At 39.4% G+C, this 22705-nt stretch overlaps 1 protein-coding gene across 4 annotated transcripts in view; it reads left to right on the top strand.

Annotated features, from left to right (window-relative positions):
- Positions 1-19119, top strand: part of asic1b (acid-sensing (proton-gated) ion channel 1b) — a 189829-nt gene extending 170710 nt beyond the window's left edge. For all 4 annotated transcript variants that reach the window (XM_044121670.1, XM_044121671.1, XM_044121668.1 and 1 more), the window contains 7 exons: positions 8621-8771; positions 9660-9716; positions 10181-10334; positions 15198-15289; positions 15595-15674; positions 15964-16065; positions 16713-19119. In XM_044121670.1, the coding sequence (XP_043977605.1) occupies positions 8621-8771; positions 9660-9716; positions 10181-10334; positions 15198-15289; positions 15595-15674; positions 15964-16065; positions 16713-16808 (732 nt within the window). In that variant the 3' untranslated portion in view covers positions 16809-19119. The remainder of the gene's footprint in view (positions 1-8620; positions 8772-9659; positions 9717-10180; positions 10335-15197; positions 15290-15594; positions 15675-15963; positions 16066-16712) is intronic.
- Positions 19120-22705: the final 3586 nt, after the last annotated feature.

The following is a 22705-nucleotide window of genomic DNA, read 5'->3' as shown; positions in this document are numbered from 1 at the left end:
GTTTTGCATCGGGAAAGCTCTTTAGCTGTGGGTACCTGTGATTTTTAAAAGTGCATCGTAATGTGTGTGAATACTTTATGCGCATGCTGAACATCGCCCTGGGTTATTAATAACCAAATCCAGTTCGCTGCACCCGGGGCTGCCTCCTGCGCTCTAGTACAAATTGTAAAATACAGGTTTCTAAATCACAATGGAGGCCTTTTAATTTATTGCTCTGTGAGCACTCAGTGATGCACACGTTGAGCCAATGAAACGGAGACACACACAAGGGTCCTTTTTTTTTATTACAGCCTTCTTCTTTATTTAATGCATCAAATTCTGCATTTTTTCAGTTGGATTAAATGCAAATTAGAGCTGTGATGTTCTTATGTTGAAAAAAATATTTTCCTATGACTGAGGCTTACTGTGGTTGCATCAGCAATGTCATAACTTGAGTAAACATGCAGTTCACTGAAGTTCAGTTTGGAGAAGAAGGTATATGTTTTTAAATTGAAATTCATAATTAATGTTACAGCTATTTGACTCAGCTATTATATATTAATTTAATTGTTTCGGTTTCCTTAACTCTATTATTACACACTAGAAGAAAGACTGGATATTTATCAGCCTGCGGCTCTTATGTCTCCAGTGGTCAATAATATGATCTCATGTTTATTCATATCTGTGTTTTTGTAGTTTGCTGGTTTATTCACTACTGGGGATTCAGTTGCTTTCTTGCCATTTCTCCTAAACTTTTCTTATGAGTAATTATTCCTTGGATTTTCATAGACTACATGTTTTATTTATTTCACATTGTTTTGATCTTTATCTTAAACCAAACATTAAAAAATGCAGAAATTCTATATCGGAAAAACAGAAAAGCAAGATGTTAGAAGAAAAGTTGAAATTCTAGATTGAAAATAAATATGCTGTATTTCGGAGTGCAATAAATTTATACTTATTTAAATCAGACATAAATGTATTCATTGCTAATAAATAAACTCTAATAAGTTTGGTTTAGTTTTAAAAATATGAATATTTACCCTTAGATCATTGTTTGTTTAGGCTTGTTCAAATTATTTGTGACATAAGAAATATGAACAAATCACTTTTCTAACAAATAAGAATGAAATCTAATTGGTTTAAATCTATATTCCAAAAATAAAAATGACAATAATTTGATTACATAAGTATCCACACTGTTTTTGTACCTTTCTTATTTAATTACTTTCTTATTTAATTCTTTGTTAGCCATCTGTCAGCATGCTACATCTTGACTTGGTGATATGTTCCTACTCTGCATCCAAAAACGCTCCAAATTTATGAGAGTTTGGATTTCCTGTCCACAGCCCCACAGCTGTGGGACTACAGCTCCAAAAGATCTTTTATCAGATCAAATAAAATTCTCCCATAAGGTTTTTAGATTGATACTTTCTTTGAAAGAAAATTATTTTATATTTTAGTCCTAATTGTGGTCCAGATTTATAGAGAATAAAATAGATTGTCATCACAAATGAAACATCACTACATCTTGTAGCTCCCAGCCTTTTTTCCGCCTTATCGATCAGTTTCAGCTTTGTCTATTCAGCACTTTCAGTTCATCCATCAGTTTTTTGTAATTATTTTAGAATTATTGATGACTGTCCTCAAGGAACAATGGTGTGTTTGTCATCTGTAAAAAATTTGTACCTCTCTCCCAACTTATACATCTGAGCAGTTTGGTCTTTCTAACTGTTTCTAACATCCTTCCAAACTGTAGCTATAGCTAAACTGCCATTAAAATAATTCACTTAACTTCATTTTTGGTTCATTTCTGGTTCAACCTTTCCTTCTGCAGCGGCTCTTTTGAAGGAACATTCATTCACTATTAGATTTCTGGCTAATGTGACTCTAAGTTGGATCCTCTGATTGAAAGGATCTATTTCTGAGCTTGTGCTCTTAAGTTGAGTTTGATGTTGAAGTACGAAGTAGATAAGGTTTTATTTCTGCTTTGATGTATCCCAAAGAGGTTCACATCATGCAGCAGCCTTTATGTTATGTGAGCGGTCATAGAAAAGTCAGATTATAATCAACCACTTGCCTGCCAGGTCTGAAGAACTTCAGTGTTTAATTTTGATATAAGGCTAAGATATCATAAGTGTGTCTATGTTAACCATATGAACGCATGCTGGCACAATTCAAAATCATACAAAACTCAATGGTTTGGTTTCAATTTATAAATCAATGAGTTGAGTTTTTTGCATTCTTACATTTCTAGTTACTTTGTAATATGAAAAATATATTGTATATTAGCTCGTATTTAGTTAAAATCTCAGTTTTAGGGCAGATAGAATTACCAGAATTATTTCTATTTATTGAATGCCAGAATTGTGATTTTTTTCTCTTTCTTCCTTCAAATTAAAAACATCCAAAATGCATTTCTGGATGTGGAAGAACCATTTGTATGTGGTGAAGTTGCTTCAATAATGTCCATATAATGTTCTATACCCATGATGTCATTTATTTTGCAAAGTGCACCAGTCCCTCCTGCAGCAATGCGTTCACACAGCATGATGCTGCCAGCCTATAACAGGTTTGCAGGCTTCCCTGTTTTTTCCTAGTTATTATGGCCAAATATTTCAATTTTACTTTCATCAGAGCAAAATAATTTTGTTGTTGTTGTTGATTTTATGTTGACGGACAGATATTTGTCCTTGAGTATATCTGGAAATCGGGATCCGTATTTTAATTTTTTTGGTCTAATTTAATGGGTTTTTTTGTTTTGTTTTTTTATAAATAATGTTTTCTTTTTATTTTGGATTAATTCACCTCCAAGTAGCCTTTTAACCCCTGATGTTAATGAACTTGTTTCACTGCGTATCATGGGTGGTATGGACAGAAAATTGAACTAATTTCTCTTTTGGACCAGTTTCATGTTTTACCTTCACAGGTTTACTTTAACATTAAATTAAAAGTTAAAGTGTTGCACCTTTAGCTTCAGTACATTGTGATAGGATCACAGTTTTCATCAGCAGGGACCTGCAACCTGCAGCTCCAACGCCACAAGTGGCTCTTTGGCTCACTTAACGATGAAATATTGCCATGGGTTTTGTTTTGTTTCATTCTGTTATTCCATGACAGAACAATGACCTCATCTGGTCCTCCTGGTAAATTTGGTCTACAACCACCATTGCTGTGGTTATTCATGCTCTCTACCACAATCAACCAGCATCTTATAAGTCTTTAGCTTAGCAACAGATGTTGCTATGCACATGTTGGACCAAAACACCGTCCTCTTTGGAAGACTCCTCCTCTTTCTGAAGCAGTATGATGGCAGGACATTTTCTAATTGTTCTTATTTTTCATTTACATATAGCTGTTCACAAAGTGGTGCTTTCGGACAATTGTACTTATGAAGTTCTTGAACTCTCTTCCTGATGTCTTTGCTGATTTCTTTCTTTTTTTCCCCTGATGTTATGGAAGAAAGCAGGTCTTCTCAATTTCAATAAATCAATAACAATATTGTGATAGACACGTGATCAATACCCGTGTCTATCACACGGGTATTGATCTGATAGAATAATACATCTGATAGAATACCCGGTAACACTTTATTTGACGAGTTGTGAATAAGACTGTCATGACACTGTCATAAACATGACATAACACCTGTCATTAAGACATTAAGTCTTCATGAATATTTATGACTGTTGTCATAAAGTGTCATTCGGTAAATCATGACACTTTTAATACAAAGTTGACATTATTCAAAATGTCTTCATTATGACAACTTGACACTAACCAAGAAATCATGATCTGACTTAAATCTGTTATAAAAGTATTACTGATCAAACTTTAGCTTTAATAACATGAATTTTTAAAGTTGCCAAGACACTTTATGACAACAGTCATGAATATTCATGAAGACTTACTGATGTTCATGACCGGTGTTTATGACAGTGTCATAACTGTCTTATTCACAACCCATCAAATAAAGTGTTATATAAAAAAAAATTCCCTTCTCACCCACCGCGGGTGGTGATTCTTCTTCCTCTTAGCTCGGGTCCTCTACCAGAGGCCTGGGAGCTTGAGGGTTCTGCGCAGTATCTTGGCTGTGCCTAGGACTGCACATTTCTGGACTGAGATGTCTGATGTTGTTCCTGGGATCTGTTGTAGCCACTGTTCCAGTTTGGGGGTGACTGCCCCGAGGGTCCCGATGACCACAGGCACCACTGTGGTCTTCACCTTCCAGGCCCTCTCCAGTTCCTCCCTTAGGCCCTGGTATTTCTCTAGTTTCTCATGCTCCTTTTTCCTGATGTTGCAGTCACTTGGTATTGCCACATCCACCACAACGGCTTTCCTCTGTTGTTTATCCACCACGACTATGTCTGGTTGGTTCGCCCTCACCATTTTGTCTGTCTGGATCTGGAAGTCCCACAGGATCTTAGCTCGGTCATTCTCCACTACCTTCGGGGGTGTTTCCCACTTTGATCTTGGGGGTTCCAGTCCATATTCTGCACAGATGTTTCTGTACACTATGCCTGCCACTTGGTTGTGTCGTTCCATGTATTCTTTCCCTGCCAGTATCTTGCACCCTGCTGTTATGTGTTGGACTGTCTCAGGGGCCTCCTTGCACAACCTACACCTTGGGTCTTGTCTGGTGTGGTAGATCTGGGCCTCAATTGCTCTGGTGTTTAGGGCCTGTTCCTGGGCGGCCATGATGAGGGCCTCTGTGCTGTCCTTCAGTCCAGCTTTTTCCAGCCATTGGTAGGATTTTCTGATGTCAGCCACTTGATTTGTTGCCGGTGGTACATCCCATGCAGGGGCTTGTCCTCCCATGATGGTTCCTCCGGCACCTCAGCTTCTGTTCCCCATTGTTTGAGACATTCACTGAGCACATTGTCTGTTGAGGCTTTGTCCCTGATGTATCTATGGATCTTGGATGTCTCGTCTTGGATAGTGGTTCTCACACTCACTAGTCCTCTGCCTCCTTCTTTGCGGTTCGTGTAGAGTCTCAGGGTGCTGGATTTGGGGTGGAACCCTCCATGCATTGTTAGTAGTTTCCGGGTCTTAACATCTGTGGCCTGTATCTCCTCCTTTGGCCAGCTAATTATTCCTGCAGGGTATCGGATTACTGGTAGGGCATAGCTGTTTATTGCACGGATCTTGTTCTTGCCATTGAGCTGGCTTCTCAGGACTTGTCTTATTCGTTGAAGGTATTTGGTTGTGGCTCTTTTTCTTGTGATCTCATCAAGGTTGCCATTTGCTTGTGATATTCCCAGGTATTTGTAACCTTCCTCTATGTCTGCTATTGTTCCTTCTGGGAGTGAGATCCCTTCTGTGCGGATGACCTTCCCTCTCTTTGTAACCATCCGACCACACTTCTCTAGTCCGAATGACATCCCAATGTCCGTGCTGTATATCCTGGTGGTGTGGATCAGTGAGTCGATGTCTCGCTCGCTCTTGGCGTACAGCTTGATGTCATCCATGTAGAGGAGGTGGCTGATGTTGGCTCCATTTTTGAGTCGGTATCCGTAGCCAGTCTTGTTGATGATTTGGCTGAGGGGGTTCAGGCCTATGCAGAACAGTAGCGGGGACAGCGCATCTCCTTGGTATATGCCACATTTGATGGATACTTGTGCAAGTGGCTTGCAGTTGGCTTCAAGGGTGGTCTTCCACATCCGCATTGAGTTTGCAATGAAGGCTCTCAAGGTCCTGTTGATGTTGTACATCTCTAAGCATTCGATGATCCAAGTGTGTGGCATTGAGTCATAGGCTTTCGTGTAAACAATCCAAGCCGTGCACAGGTTGGTGTGTCGGGTTTTGCAGTCTCTGGCAACTGTGTGGTCTACAAGGAGTTGGTGTTTGGCTCCTCTGCTATTTACCCCGATGCCCTTCTGTGTCGTGCTCATGTATTGATCCATGTGTTTGCTTATCTTAGCCGCTATGATGCCTGACATGAGCTTCCAGGTTGTGGAGAGACAGGTTATTGGTCGGTAGTTAGATGGGACCGGGCCCTTTGTTGGATCCTTCTGGATCAGGATTGTGCGCCCTTCAGTTAACCATTCAGGGTGGTTCCCATTCTGTAGCAGCTGGTTCATTTGGTCTGCCAGTCGCTCATGTAGGGCAGTCAGTTTCTTTAGCCAGTAGGCATGGATCTTGTCTGGCCCTGGTGCTGTCCAGTTTTTCATACCTGAGACTCTTTCTTGGACATCTGCCACAGTGATGGTTACCGGATTTTGCTCAGGGAGTTTGCTGTGGTCATCTCGTAGAGAGATCAGCCACTTTGCATTGCTGTTGTGGGACGCCTCCCTTTCCCATATGCTTTTCCAGTATTGTTCTGTCTCCAGCCTTGGTGGGTCTCCAGCCTTGTAATTCCCCTGCCACTGAGAGTACACTTTAGCTGGTTGGGTGGAGAAGAGCCTGTTAATCCTTCTGGATTCCTTCTCCCTTGTGTATCTCTTTAGGCGGCTGGCCAAGGCTTGGAGCCTCTGTTTGGCAGTTTCGAGTGCTTCAGGTATGGGCATCTGGCTGTACTTCTCGGGTATTGGTCTTTTCATTGTTCCCATTGTTCCCTTATGGAGCTCTGATAGTTGGCTCACTTCCCTCCTTGTTGCCTTGATTTTACTCTCTAACCGTCTTTTCCATGGTGGGTATTTGTTATTGTTATTGTTATTCTTATAGCCAAGCAGCTCAAGGATCACTGATGCTGCGTTGTAAATCAGCTCGTTAGTTTCTGTTATGGTATTGGTAGGGATTGTTCTCACTGCTGCATTCACATTCTCAATGAGACTTTCTGATGGTATTTCACTCAGCCGTTGTAATTGGCGCCGAGGAGGTCTGTCTGTCATTCCTGCCATGATTCTATTTCTCAGGTCCGTTGCAGCCTCGTTCAGCTCTGTTTCCGTCATTGTGGCTGCATACTCCCTCTCTGGGCGGGGGCTTGTAGTTAAGCCCCGCCCTCTCTGACATCCAGGTTCCTCCTTTTCGCCAGAAGGCTTGTGTTGTACTTCGTCAATCTCAAGCTGTGATAGCAGCTGCCGTTTGCGGATGTTGGAACACTGAGCTACTAGCTGTTTAGCACTTAGTGTGGACTGGGGATGTCGAAGTAACCATTCCTCCCTCAGTCTTTGCATATAGCCCCTCCGATCGGGGCTACTTGAGTAAGCATTCCAACAGATCCAAGTTTTCATCTCTTGCCCATTTCCGCCCGTTGTCCGCCTCGTTGTTCCAGTAGCCCATTTATCATCAAGGTGCTCTGGTTCCCCAGCACCTGACGAGACCTTGTTTGGCCGGGCGACGCCTGAGCCGCATGTTTCCTTGCTTCTTTGTGTCTCTCATGTTATGAGGTAGGCTGTAGCTCGAAGGATCTTGCCTAAGGACCCAGACAGGATAGCGCCCTTTTTCCGGTTTCGACCTGGATTCGAACCCGGGTGAAAAACCGCTGACTTATCTATTGAGCTATCCTGCTATATATATATATATATATATATATATATATATATATATATATATATATATATATATATATATATATATATATATATATATATATATATATATATATATATATATATTCACTGAACTCTGATCCAGAACCACATGTAGGCAGAGGAAAAACGTAAACCATTCAAACTTTCATGGCCTGCTAAGCTAGGTTGATGGCATCAACTCTTTCACGCACTCTTTGGTTGCCTAGCAACAACCTGTTGAGTAACTGTTTCAAGTTTTGCCACCATGCCTCACGACTGCTTAAAAATAAAAAACATTGGCATGGAGTGAAAACTGTGACTTAACCAAGAAAGGTCACTCCATCAGTTTGGCAGGATTTCATTATTTAAAACAAAATCCAAATAAATAATCAGTGATATGAAATGATTATTTCATATATCTGATGCATTTTTACAGCGCCAGTCTAACAATAATGGTAATTATTATTAGACTGGTAATCTTAATGGATCAAAATGGGATTTATTCTGATTTTAATGTTAGACTGTGGAAAACATAGCTGTAGTGTATGTAAATACCTGGTTTCAGTTAAATTATATGCATCTGCTGAATGTACCTGCAGTGAGAGTGATAATTACACTTTCGGGTCAAGCATAAAACATATAGGGCAGTGTGAAATTACTCACAGTAGACTTTTGTGCAAGATTGCCACCAAACCTGGACAAATGTCTGTGGGAGTAATTTACCAATGTTGCATAAGAATTGCATAAAACTTGTTGCTTTAAACTCAATGTGCATGGGGTTTTGCTCCACTAAAGAGCTGTGGAGACTGAAACTCCTACAGCTGAACACTTTCTACTACACAGCTGGTGCTACTGGGCTTCTTATGAAGAGTGGTACGATGAGAGCCCAGAGGGAGACTAGAAATAGGAGAGCGTAGGAGACCAGCTCCAACAATAACCATCACTGTACAGATGTATTCACCATGAAGTAAGAATGGGATTCATTCTCTGAGTCTAATACAGCAAATGACCTGTGTGATGTGCATTGTCCTTTGGGAAATGGCCTCTGCTACAGACTGAGTAACAAGTTTCTCATCTTCCTGACAGGAAGTACAAGGTCAAATGACTGCATTATCATCACACAAGCAGGGAAGAATTTTTTTTAACACTTTGAGACTAAAGAGGGTTTTTATTTTCTCTTTATCTTTCAGCTGACTTATCTGCCCCCACCGTGGGGTGACTGCAAGTCCACGGTGATGGACTCCGACTTCTTCAGCAGTTACAGCATCACTGCCTGCAGAATTGACTGCGAGACGCGATACCTGGTCGAGAACTGCAATTGCAGGATGGTTCACATGCCCGGTATCTTTCACACACACACACACACACACTGCTTCTTACAAATGCATTTATCAAGCAGAAGAGTGCCTGAGTGGCTGTTGTTTGTAAACTTATTGTAAAAGTGTCCGTGTGAAGTGGTGGTGACAGTTTTACTCGAGGAACCAACACATTCCTGGCAGCGGTCTTAGAAAATCACATACTTTCACACTCTAGTGGATCGGAAAACTCGACCATTTTCCCTTTGTGTTTGTGCAGTGATTAAAGCTGGCGTTTGCTGTCTACCTCTTACATTTAATCACAGTGTGAGATCTCACAAAGCAAATTGAAAAGAGGGGCTTTGGCACAGAGGAAACATTTGGATTGGGACTCTGTTAAGTCTCACTCACCTGCCTCTCATCTAACATCTCTGTTGTCAGTCACAGAGCAACCTGACAATCTGCCTGTCTGATCACCAGGTCATATGCTGCCTTGATGTGTGTTTGAATATTATGAGTCCACAGGGAGCGAGATAAGAATCCTCCACCCCCCGATTTTTGTTCTGGTCCTGATCGTCCTCCAATCTTCCTGTCAGATGTGTACTTTTTAGGGAAAACTCCATGAATTATTGCCAATAGCAGGGAAGTAATTTCCTGTTGGTCCACAGCACCATGGCAGGTCTTTATTCAGTGTTGTTTTGATGGATTGAAATGAATGGCTGGACTTCTAGAATGACATAGATTGGAACAATGTTGACAGAAACTTTAAGCAGTGATAAATGATATCAGTTAGGATACCAGATCCATTTTATGACAGTATCCAGTTGTGAAAAATAAAAGTAATGACTCAAAGCAAATGTTTAACCCATTTTTAAAAGCTTTTCTTCTTTCCTTCACACTGTTGCTGCATTTTCTTTTCCCTGCCTGTCCTTAGGAGATGCCCCGTACTGCACCCCGGAGCAGTACAAGGAGTGTGCAGATCCTGCCTTGGGTAAAAAGATAAACCAGCATGATGTGTGTATTTATGTATCCCACTGTTCAGAGCTCTTGATCCAACCCGATAACAGATAATAGTGTTCCTTCAGCATGATGGTACCACTGAAGCTTTCCTTTTCTGCCTCACCACCAGCTAAAACCTCTCAGGCCTTTCATGTCTGCTGCTTGTTTTCTTACAGACTTGCAATCTCGCACTCTTTCATGGCATCACCTCGCACGTTGCCCTGCTGTCCCTCTTGCTCTGTCAGCATGCGTCTGTCCCATTTTTTTATATTCTTTTAAAGGTCTCAGAGGTCGCCTCTACTTTGACGCCTCTCACTCAGCTGGCATTTTGTTTGTCACGCTGGAATGATGATAAATTAATCCGTCCCTGTCTTCTCTTTTTGGATCTCTGTCTGTTTTGCCTTCCTCTTCTCTCTCCATCTATCGCCATCATTTTTGTTTTTTGGTTTTTCTTAGATTTCCTTGTTGAGAAGGACAATGATTACTGTGTGTGTGAGACCCCATGCAACATGACTCGATATGGCAAAGAGCTGTCCTTTGTGAAGATACCCAGCAAGGCGTCGGCCAAGTACCTTGCCAAGAAATTCAACAAGACGGAGCAGTACATTGCGTAAGTAGTACTTTTTTATTCGCTGTGATGTTTATCCTGTTTGCCTTATTATCATTTTGATTATGTTCAGGGCAATTTTATTCTGCTGTCTGAGAGGCTGCTTCAAAAATTGATCTTAGATGAGTTTTAAATTGCCTTTAACTTCTCTGGAATATTCAATATCACAATTTAATTACTCTTTTGAGAAGTTTTGATGATCTAGTTTCATAAAGTGTGTTGCATCTCTTAGTGTTACTTCTGGTGTTTCAGTTCCACCAACTCAAGGTGTGAAGTTGAATAAAAAGAGTTGGGCAATAAATCTGTAAAAATATACATCGCAGTAGATACGTGATGAATATCAGTAACAAAATATGTCCAGTCGAATGTTCAATGATTAAAGTGAACTCTCATTCAGAACTGCACATGCTCTGGATGGAGTTTGAGGAAAATCTTTTGCTAAATAAGCAAGGTGGGTGGCATCAATGAACTCACTCATTGGGTGCCTAGCAACAACCTGTTAAGTAAAACAGAAACAGTTTTGTGTTCCACCAGCGTGTCTCATAACTGCTTAAAAATAAGAAGAGAGTGGAGTGATAATGGAAAATTAGTTTTCTCTTCTAAAACAGGAAATGTCACCACTTTGGCACCACTTAGTATTTCAGATATTTAAAGCAAAAGAACTAAGAAATAATTATCAATATTGACTGATATGACATTGATATTTTCAGCCATGTCGTTCAGCCCTGTGCATGTGATTACTCTGCTTTACTCTGATGCGGTTAATAAAATCATTGACCTTTAAGAAGTCATGAAGAATGAAATCACTGAACATCCTTCAGTGAGTTCACATTTTATTTGGCAGAAGTTTTGTGTAGCTCAGACTTTGATTCTCCTTTAATGTGACTGTAAAAGATTTGTTTCCAGCTCGGCTTGCTTCATCTGTTGACAGTTATAAGCGTCTTATTGTTCTGGTGCTCTTGGATTTTACAGCAGCTTTCGATTTTTTTAAAACACTGTTGGTATCCATAGTACTGAGTTGGCTTACCTCCCACCTGACAGATAGAATATTTTGTGTCCTGAACAATAATTTATTCTCCTCCAGCAATCCTCTTTTTATGGAGTGTCACAGGGCTGTATTCTTGGTCCCCTTCTCTTTTCCCTCAGCCCGGCCCAGTTTTATCCTCTTAACATTGGCTTTCTTTCCATTTTAGAATTGACTTTAAAATTTTACAATGCAGCAGTTACGCTGATTAAAAAACACCTGAGTTTCTCCTTCATCCTTATATAAAAGTCTCAGGTGCTTTTGTTGCACAGAGGGAATATTGGATCTTTTTCTCACCTCACTTGACATCCTGGTTTTGGTTTCTGGCTTTCTTTGCTTGACTGGTTTAGTCTTGTTTGGTTAATATAACTTCATTTTTCACAGGATTAATTTTTTTCCATTAAAATAAACATGTAAATATTATATCCTCATGTCCTTTTCCTTTTTTTGTCACAATCACTGAACCAGGTTGTTCAAAGATTGTTTTTAAAGCTCATACTCGTCTTGCAGCATTTTATTTATCTGAACTTTCAAGTTTTTATGTACATGGGAGATTCCTGAGATAATTGAATGACCTTTTACTAGATTTCCCATGAATAAAGCTAACAAAGACCTGTGATCCTTGAATCTCAGACAAAGACTTATTTTTGAGACAGACATTTTATACCATGTGGCATAGTGGCATTTTCCCTTATTTCTATGGTTAATTTTACAGGGTCTTTTTATTTTTGTGTGATTTTTTTACAATTAGTTACCTTAGTTATTGTTAAGGGCTCAATAAATAAATGAATCATCATTCAACAATGTAAAATGTATCAAAATGGCAGAAGCAAGAGGAAAGGGGGGGGAAAAAAACTGTTTAAAAAAGAAAACAAAAAATCGGAGAAGTCATGTAAGCTTTGCAAAATGTATGTAATATCAATGTATGTCTGATCTCCTGATAAACAAATAAAAGATACACAACAAAAAAAAAAAAAAAAAAAAAAAAAAAGTATCAAAATGTAAAGACATAAGCCTAAGTTTGGATGCTTATCCAGCTAGACAGTTATACTCAATATTCTCTGAAAAGATTTGACCTCAAAACAAAGAATGAAGAACTGGAAGACAAAGAAAGATGCTGTAACCCTCCAAAAGTTAACTACCCAAAAACAATAACTTCGGGTCCGCTGTTAGTGAGTCTCAAAACAATTACCTGCAACTCAAGAGAGCTCACCCATTGAAAAATGATAACATTGGTGAGTCCAACATCAAGACATTATTGAGCAACAAAGGTGTGCATATTGAATATCAACAAACATCAATCCACCTCTGTCCCAAAGGAGCTGCATATCTGCAGTTTAATAAAGATTACACAGAACAAGCAGCGTTAGAAAATTGTTTTGGGGATTCACAAGAACAAAATAATACAAACTGATGTTTATAGAAAGAAAAGAACAGCATAAAATACACTGTTAGGACAGCACAATGTGCAGTATAATTTTGTTTTAATTATCTAAAAGGTGTTATTTTTGCACAGTCTCTCAACAAAATGGTTGGATATTAATTTTCTTTTTCTGCATGGCAGAATATGTTTCTTTTGAAGTTGACGATTCCCTTAGATTACTTACTTAGGTTGACTTTTTAAAGCTTTAAAGTTTTTCTTTTAATTTTTGAAGTATGGTAAAGAGCTCCAAGTGAGATTTTCAGATGATTAGCTAGTCAAGTAGAGAGTGTTTTATTTTCAAATAGAATATACCAAAAAGATTAAAAGAAAGTTCAAGAAAATGAGAAGTGGGTACACTCATAGCTGAATCTTTTATTCATCACTCCACGCTGTTGAGGGTTAGATAATTACTGTAGCACATGTAGCCAGAGTGCGACTAAAGAGAGAAAGTTTCTCCATTCCCAGAGGACGGTTTGTTTAACAAGTGGCCACATTCCCAAGAAATGAACATTTGTGGAAGGGTTTTTGATATCCAGCCTGCTCTGTGCTTGGTGGTGTGAAACTGAAGAGTGTGAAGTTTGACTGTCGGGAACCTCACAGAGAAGGAGGCTCAGCTAGGCGAAAGCTTTGGTCCGCTGTTTGACAGCAGCTCTGATCAGGCGTGGTTCAGGTTACTCGCTGTCAGTGAGGAAGCATCGCTTTTACATCAGGGTGACACCTCACACAGGAGACCTACCGACCAGAGGGAAACAGACGGAAAAAACCAGAAAAACTGTCAGAAGTAAAATAAAAACCTCAATGATATTCGACTAGGGATAGGCTGCCTATACTCCAGAGGCTATTGGAGCTTGTGAGAGTTTGGCGTCTGTGAAGTTTTAAATTTACAAGACGTCAAATCCGAAAGCATGAAATTAGGTACAATTATAGTTTTAGGATTAATGTGAATGTAGTGAATAAACCTTTAAAAGCTGGGCCTAAATTAATGGAGGAAAAACATGTTTTGTTACATAATAGCACAGCAATTGGTTCCAGCTCTTGTACAGGGCTGCATTTTCTTTAACATTAATTAAATAGTTTTAATAAGAACCAATGCAATCCAACCCCGGGGGAAAACAAGTGGACTCTGACCCCGACGGCAAAGAAGCTAAAAGATTTTAGTTCAATTAATGGCATCAAGATTAGCTGAAATGTGGCCTAATTCAAACTATTACAATACTGCATTCTAATTGTATTTCATAAGTAGTCCCAAAGAGGTTTGTCTATTCAGAGAGCCTCATATTGCAGTTCAAAAAGTTTAACAAGATCTCTTGAACATCTTTAGAAAACTGCAGCACCGAGTTATTGTGACTGTAAAGTACAAGAACTTATAGGATTCTGCAAAGATGTGCCCAAACTTTGCACAAAAAAAAAAAAAGACCAGGGCCATGCTTGCCTTCACAATGAAATGAGGTTTTTCAAATTTGCCACAAACATTTGACTCCATTTAAAGATCCTAGAGACAGAGGGCTCTTTCCTAATCTGCTGTGAAGGAAAGCCAATGCAACCCAAACATGGAATATTCTGCAGTTATTACATACAGACGTTTTACAAAAGCTATAATCTACAAAGTCTCTGTTGCACTCAAGAAAATCCTGAGATTCTAAAGCAAAACAAACTATTGCTGTAAAATATATACTTCATCATTTTGGAATTTGGCAAACAGGAGTCATTTTGTAACCTTAATTGAACTAAAACAGGAAAACTTCAGCTATATTTAATGTTAGGCAGTCAGAGAAATATACACAACTGTTGTTTTATACGTCTTACATAAATATCTAGTTTCTACTATAGGCATGTTTTCAGTGTTTTTCATAGAGCTTGTGCTCTTAGTAAAATCAACGCAGTTTGGCAACACAATTCAATATAAATATTTGTTGTTTTATCTACATCAACATCTTTCTGTTAAATTTTGCAATGTAAAGTCAGCCATTGGCTTCACCGGATCTTTTCAAAGAAATTAATTTTTTACTTTGCTCAGATTGAATAAAGTAGGATAGCTACTGAAGAATTTTTAAAACCTTCGAAGCGGTTTTGATCTAAAAGTCTTTGGGGTTTGTCTTCCCCCAAGGAGAGCGAACTCAAAGGAGAAAAATATTTCTCTGTTTTGCCTTGGACCCTTAAGCTAATCCCTTTTGATTTTCTTTCCGCTGAAATCAAACAACTGTAATCATTTCCTCTGTACACCACGATGATCAGGTCCGCTGAGGGAAAATTAGTTTGCTATGGCAGGTCATCCGCTCAGCACGACACATTTGCTTTGGTCTGTGCAAAAATTGGAGTCAACCATCCTCTTTGTTGACGGTCCGAGAGAAGCATGTGTAAAATGTTGACGACTGAATGCCTGCCTTTCACACTTGTATTCTTCCCTTTCTGTTTGCAGTGATAACATTCTGGTTTTGGATATCTACTTTGAGGCGCTGAACTATGAAACCATTGAACAAAAGAAAGCCTACGAACTGGCAGGCCTTCTGGGTAAGGAAATGGCTGTCAAGTGTTTTCTTGAGAAAGGATAACATGCAATGTGCCGTCTGACAGACGCTTTTCATCTGACATGAAGGCAGAGCCAATGTATGCATTTTTATAATAGGTGTTCAGGTCCCTGGAAATGCAAAAACTGCCTCTTTAATCTATTGTTCGCTTTTCATCTGCAGATTTGCAAACATCTGTGTTTTCTGTTGCCTCTCTCGTCATTCAGCCGTACAGATTAAAGCTGGAGCTCATGAATACGGAGAAATGATTTCCATCTAGTTTAAAGGCTTTCTCACTTTTCTTTTCAGGCGATATCGGAGGTCAGATGGGTCTCTTCATAGGCGCCAGTATCCTCACCGTTCTTGAGCTGTTTGACTACCTGTACGAGGTAAAATAACACCTGCCATCAGCTCCGACGCTCAACGTGTGATCTAGTAATTAGTGAAATAAAAGTTTGAGATAAACAAGAAAAAGAAGCTGGGTTTTTTTTCTTTCCTTTTTTTTTACCACAGGGAAGGCATATTTATAGACGCATGCCATCATTCAAGCTCACCTGATCTAAACGTGGGCTTTAGTTATAAAAACGGGAAAATATTTGGATGGTTTCCAGAAGCAAGAAGAGAAAAAATAACTCTATTCTTGGTTGTTTTTTTGTTTTTTTTATGTTGTTGTTTTAGGTGATCAAGTACAAGCTTTGCAGATGCATGAAGAAGAAACACAAAGGCCGCAGCAGCAATGATCGGGGAGCTGTGCTGAGCCTGGATGATGTGAAACACCATGTCAGTATAGGCTGCTGCCGAGTACTTTGACTGTGTCAGACCGCATTGCTTTGACAGGAGCTAGCTCCTTTATTCTTTGTCTCTACTGGCCTCAATTGCCGGCAGTCAGGGTGCTGTTGGCGAGAGAGAGAGTGAGATAGAGGAAAAACGATTGAAAGAGGCTAAAAGAGAGCGGTGCAAAGAAAAGAAAAGCAATTGGGATGAGGGGAAGACTGAGAGGGAGTCGAAGGAGAGGAGGCCCTGGTTTAATGAAAGCAGCAGGACAGTACCAGCAGGGACAGGCCAGAATTAAAGCCTCAGACGCTGTGACAGCTTACTTGTATCCAAGTGTAAATGAAACCAGCTCACTTTAATTGTGAGTCAGAGCGCAGGCAGAGAAAAGTGGAAAGGCGCTCCTCCTCTGCTCCTGCCTCACTTAGTAGTCCTCCCTCTCCATCCACCTTCATTATTTTTCCAAGTATTGCTCAGGAATCTATTATCTCGCCGCTCCCGACCCAACCTGTTGGTCTTTTCTTTTTTTTTTTTCCAAAGACGCTTTCAAGATTTTCTCATCCGTCTGCACATTTATGTTCCCTTTCCTTCAAAGCCAATCATCTTTCTGCTTCATTCTCGCTGCCATTCCAATTTCTCTGTCTTTTTCTCTTCAGGCTCCTTGTGACAACCTGCGTACGCCGACTTCATATCCCGGAAACATACTACCTCACCATCCGGGCCAGGGCAACTTTGAAGACTTCACCTGCTGAGCAGACCTGAGTAAAGCATCACCGTGCGTGTTATGCAACCAAAGCCGACCGTACAGCAACAAACTTTCTGATGCACAGACAGTGAAGAGCTGATGCTAATGAACAAAAACAGAGGCATTTTTTTACATAGAAACTGAGAAAGAAAAATTAATTAAACACGAAAAAGGATTTCCATCCAGCGGCCAAGTAAAGAGAGAGCCCTGAATATTAAGAAGTATATTTTGATCTTTAGAGAAACATTTCATGCAGTGGTCCAAACTCTTTTGTGTTTTTCCTCTGGAATACTGCCACAACAGAAACTGGTGGAGAAAGTTTGCCAACAACAACAACAACAACAAACTCTCTTACAGGAATAAAGGAAAAAAAGAAAAGAAAAAGCATCCATGGTTACTGGAAAATGTACAGTAATTTCACCGCAAACAGAAAAGAGCCTTCATGCCTCTGTGTGACACAGCAACAACACTAGCCCCCTCCCCCACCTGCTTCTGTGACGATCCTCAAAATGCTTACTCCACTGTACATGTAGCAACACAAGGGAAGGTTTGAGAATGTATCTCTGTTCATGGCTGATGGGGAATGGGTGGGAAACGCAACAGCAGTACAGGTGCAACATCTACCATTTGAAAAATGTACTGGTGAAAATTTCAGGTCTCATCATCATGGTAATGCATGCTTGTACTTGTCCAGTGCATGTTTTTTTTTTTCTTTCTTTTCATTTCTACTTCTAGTTGATTTTCATGTCTTTATATAATAAACATATATAAATATATAAATATACATTTACATTGTAATTACCAAGTCTGCCTCAGTGATAAGCAGGTAAAAGGAAGATGATGCGTCTCTTATATTTCTGTGTTTTTGCTTATGTGTGTGTGTGAAGTGTGTGTGTAGGGTGTCAAACGTAATGCCCAACCAGATGAGTCTTTAATTGTGCAACTGTCAATTTTTATGTTAACTTCTTCACATGTGCCAGATGAGTTGAAGAATCTTTGCTCATCTTCATTTATGCTTATATTGACCTCGATGAGAGGTGATTTAAAAAAAAAAAAAAGAATTTTTTTTTTCTTTTGGTTCTTTTCTGAACTTTTCATTCATGAATTACTTGCGGTTCTGTAGGGCTGTTAGGAATTTTCTGTATCTGTGTTCTAGTTGCAAAAGTCTTACTGAAGCACAATATCGCAAGTACGTAGAGGTGATATAAAAGAAAACGTACTAATCTTGATATGTCATGTTTTTTTTAATTTTTGTTGAGTTTTCTTTTCATTCTTTCATGTCAAACTTTAGTTTCATCTGACTGTCTCAATGCATTCAGGTTTAGAGGCCTGTCTATTTAGTTATTGATGCATAAATAAAATGTAACTACCATTTTTGAAATTTGTCTTGGGAGGATTTCTTCTCAGTAGCAAATATACTTTCAGAAGCATTTATATGCTTGAGGGAACAGAGGCAAAATAATGTATTTTTCATCACCAAATAGAGTGTGAACATTCATTTTTAAAGTAGCTCTTGGAAAATCAGATTAAGCGTCATCAGGGGCTACCTCTAATCGTGTAATCTGAAGTGTTGCCTTACCCAACACTATCTTTTAAAATAAGTCAGCATTAAGGGAAAGAAGCGTTTAAGGGCAGGAATGTGGTACCAAGCAAGATATTGCTTATCTCTGTCAACCATTCATTTGAAACGCTGCAAGCCACAATGTTGGTGTTTTTTCCAATTCATGCCGTTAAAGCATAATTACACTTTCAGTAGTTAGATGACAAAAGGACGGATGGCAAATATCTTCCACTGCCAGTTTAAGTTTAATCAAGACCGTCAATCAACCAGCAGCTCAAAATTCTGGGTGACATCTCGTTTTTGTTATGGTACAGCTGGTGCTGCCAACTGGTGCACATGTAGCAGATTTTTTTTTTTCTTTTTTGTGATGCATGATTTTGTGAATATTGGAAACAAAAATTGTGTTTGCTGCTGAATCTGAGGTGCACCGGTCCACGCCGTGGGTCATCCGAGGAGGAGAGTGGTCGTTTTGCCTTATAATTCTTTCATGATTTCTTTTAGCGGAGGAGGCACACATTTGGTGTTGCTCATCAGAAGTGAGAGAACATTCATTTTTTATTAGTTCACACGAGAAGCCTCTGCTGGTAGCCACACAAGCTTAAAACTTCACATAAAGAATCTCTTTTGTCTGCTGAAGACTTGACTGTGTTTAATGTGCGAAATGTGACTTTTACCCACTAATGGTTTTATGATTTTGTGCTGTACCTGCCGAGAAGACAAATTAATTAAGAAATAAAGAGCGAAGGCGTTCATTTCCTGCTGGCATTTGTGTCTTTGTCGCCGTGACAGCCTGCAGCTCAGAAAATTGTGAAGAGGGTCAGGATACAGGAGAGCTGCCTGCCAGTGACAGAAATCCTGCAGGAGATGCTTGCTGCATCCTGATAAGACTCCACAGGCAAAGCAGGGTGGGGGGGAGGTTGTGTGGGAGGTGATAGGAGTTCACACAAACTGAAAATCCTCACAAGAAATTAGGGATTAACATGACTTTTGCTGCTGTCTCTAGGGTCTTAATTGCTTGGTTTCTCATGTTGGCAGATTCAGAAATCCTGGCAACAGCATCGCTCTTCTCTGAATGAGGTTAAATCATTAGGTGCCCTCTTTCCCTCCCCGACATCACAATCAAAGATGACTGATCCTCCTCTTTTAGCTCTCACCTTGGCGGCTGACACACAGCCAATCTCAGGATGGTATAACAAGCAGATGCTCCTATAATGGGATCTGTCCCAAACTGTCTGGCCTTTTTTAAAATGCCGGGACGCCCTCAGATAATCCCTGCAGGCGGCTGCATGCGTGCTGCACAGAGGGGGCTCTTCTTGTGCTGGGAATCTCTGATGTTTGTGGTTTTTAGGAAATTTGTTTCCCCCATATCTGTTGGTTTAATCTTGCTGTCTGCTGCCACCGAACATGCACTCTTACACAAAGAAGAAGTAATTCCCTCTTAATCCTGTTATCATATTATCAACTTCTCCACAGATATTACACTCCTCATTCACCATCTCTCTGTGTGGCGAGCCACGTTTTGTCATTTATTATGAACGCACTCCAGAAGTCAGCAGGTCTGAATGAATCTGCAGGTGTGAGTGCATCTTTTCTTTTTGTTTTCACTCTCTGTGAATCCTACAACTCAATATAGTTGGCAGCAAAACCATGAATGCAATTTTTGCAGTAAATGCAAAATGCTTGTTTTTTAAATCATGATTGAATTCATTAGGGCATAAAATTTATCCAAACCCACCTGGCACAATATGAAAAAGCAATCGCCCACAAACCTAATAACTCCTGCAGCCGCCATTTTTTATAGCAACTGAAAGAAGCAAATTTACTTGATTGTGTTATAAAATGGCATAATGTGCCTGAGAAATATATAATACTACCCTTATAAAAATTGTTTTTTAAAAACCTTTTCAGACAAATATGTTTCATCTGTTCCTGAAAATCTTTAAGTTATGACTCTTTGTAAGATCTTTGCCTAATTCCTGTTGTCAGAAAGGCTCAAATGGAATTGAATTAAGTTTAAAAATGCAGATTACATCTTATTGAGGATTTTTCTGGAGTGGTATTTGATTACTTTTTCATACAGGTAGGATGGTTTGGGTAGCTTTTCCCTCTGAATAAATGACATTACCATTTGAAAAATGCATTTTGTTAATCTAATGAAACATTTGTGTTTGACAGAAAAGGAAAACAAAAGTTAAATCTGTGATTTAATTGGAAAAGTATTGGAGAAGCATCATTTCAAGATTTATTTCTTACAGATTAAAAATAAATTAGTACATCATAGTCATGTTGTTTTCAGAACCTCTGGTCAAATTAAAATTATTCTCACCTAAAAATAGTCGCTTTTGACCCTGTAATTCTTCATGTGTCCTATATTTCTGGATCTAAACGGTGCTGAAATGAATTTTTGATCTTTCTCTACAGCTTGTTTCCGTCTTCGCAGTCATTCCCGTCCGCGTGTCATATCAGTCACGTTTCTGGTGCAAATTTATCCTGTCAGATCTTGCGGTGCAATTAGAAAGCCCAGCCGTTTGTCATTGATAAGGCTGCGGCAGCTCCTCTGGGCTCCACTTTACTTTCAGCTCATTAAGAAGATTAATTATTGTCATGCAGTCACGTCTGATACCCCTAGAAGATGTTGTATTAGCCTTCAGATTTGGGCCTGAGTGATTTGGCCTTCCGTTTGTTTAAAGTGCGAGCCCTGCATTCAGCTGTTTGATATTAAACCTGTCGGGAGGCTTATTAAAGATAAGCTCCATCACTCACTTGGAATGAAAAAGCTCATGTAAAATCTGGAAGCCCATTAAATGTCATCAGACGTTGTTAAGTGCTGAGAATGAGGATTCAGTTGCAACCTGCTCAAAATGACACATTACTTCATTTTCTGCCATGTTTTGTTCAGTTTTTGCTTCGTGTTTGACATCAACCAGATCAAAGTTTGCAAACTGTTGTAATTGTTTCAGGACTCCTTCTGATCTGCTCAGACTTGGTGCTAACTAAATATATCCACAACTTTAAATGCTCTATCTGCCTCTGCTGTCTGATAAAACAATTACAAACATGTAGATGATGAAACACATTCAAAGAAGGTTATGGTGGTGCCACATGCAAAATAAACATGGAAGATTTACTCATTTATAAGCCCCTGCTGTGATTAAAGGGAATGTAATGTCTGATTTGTGGGAGAACTCATTAGGAAACATGCAGAGGGAAAATTATGTGACTTTAAGTTCATGTAGGCAATTGCAAAAAAAAACATTAATTAGTGCAAGTCTCACACTCACTATGTTACCATATTATTATGTTTTCATCTTTTTTCCCTTAGAAGATGTATTAATTGTAGAAGCAGCAGTTTAAGACATTTCCAGCCAAACCACCCTGCCTTGTTAGAGCATCTCAGCGGATTCTCAGATCCGGTGGATTGTGAGGAGAGTCTCTGAGGATTGCTTCCAAACCCGGTCGACCAATTGCTTTAACTGTGATAGCAAATATATCAAACTGGAGACTCTGTTAAAGCTAAAATATGGGTTGACCAAGCTGAGGAAATGCAGTGTTGTTTTTCCCGTCTATACCAAAATGGTGTTGCTTATTGGTGTAATTTATTATTATACTATAAAAAACAAAAATGTTGTACTTTAACTTGTAGGGGCTCAACCGAAGAGATCTTCAGCGTTGTTCCCGGAGTAAACTTGAGACCATTAGACTCCTTGGTGAAAAGCTGCCTGGCTCTTTGTCTTACTCTCAGCACATCAAAGAGTCAAGAGAAGAAGACTGCTAACAAAGTCCAACATAGAATGAAGTAAAGAAACAGAAAAGACGATCTGCAGTAGATGGTTAGAGATTGAAAATTTTACACAGAAAACTGTAGTCAAACATGATGGAGTACCTCTGAGAAGATTTATTTTCAAGTTTCTCCTTTAGATTTAGATTTTGACTGGAACTTTCCAATGTATGATTATGCTATAATCTAAACCACTCCATTAAGCTCTGTCTATTCTTCCATCAGCTCTGACCAGCTTCACTGTTGCTACTGAATAAAAACATCCCAACAACATGATGCCACTCGGCATTAATGTTTTTACAGGAATGCTGTGTTCAGAATAATGCAGCATTTTGCAAATAGGCTAAAGTTGTTTGCTTTGGTCTCATCTGAACATAGTACTATTTTTCTGATTGCTATGTTCTCTATATAACACATATTAAATGTTCTGTTGACACCTGACCTTTGGATCTCTTTGTGTCCTCCAGAGATACCATGAGCATTTTGGCCTTTTCACTGTTGCTCTTCTTGCCAAGTCAGTCAGCTCAGCTGCACAAACCTTACTACAGACGGTTTATTAATTAGA

The sequence above is a fragment of the Gambusia affinis genome, linkage group LG07, assembly GCF_019740435.1.
Source record: "Gambusia affinis linkage group LG07, SWU_Gaff_1.0, whole genome shotgun sequence".
Taxonomy (NCBI): Eukaryota; Metazoa; Chordata; class Actinopteri; order Cyprinodontiformes; family Poeciliidae; genus Gambusia; species Gambusia affinis.
Note: the sequence above shows the minus strand (reverse complement) of the source record. Positions and strands in the feature narration are given on the sequence as shown.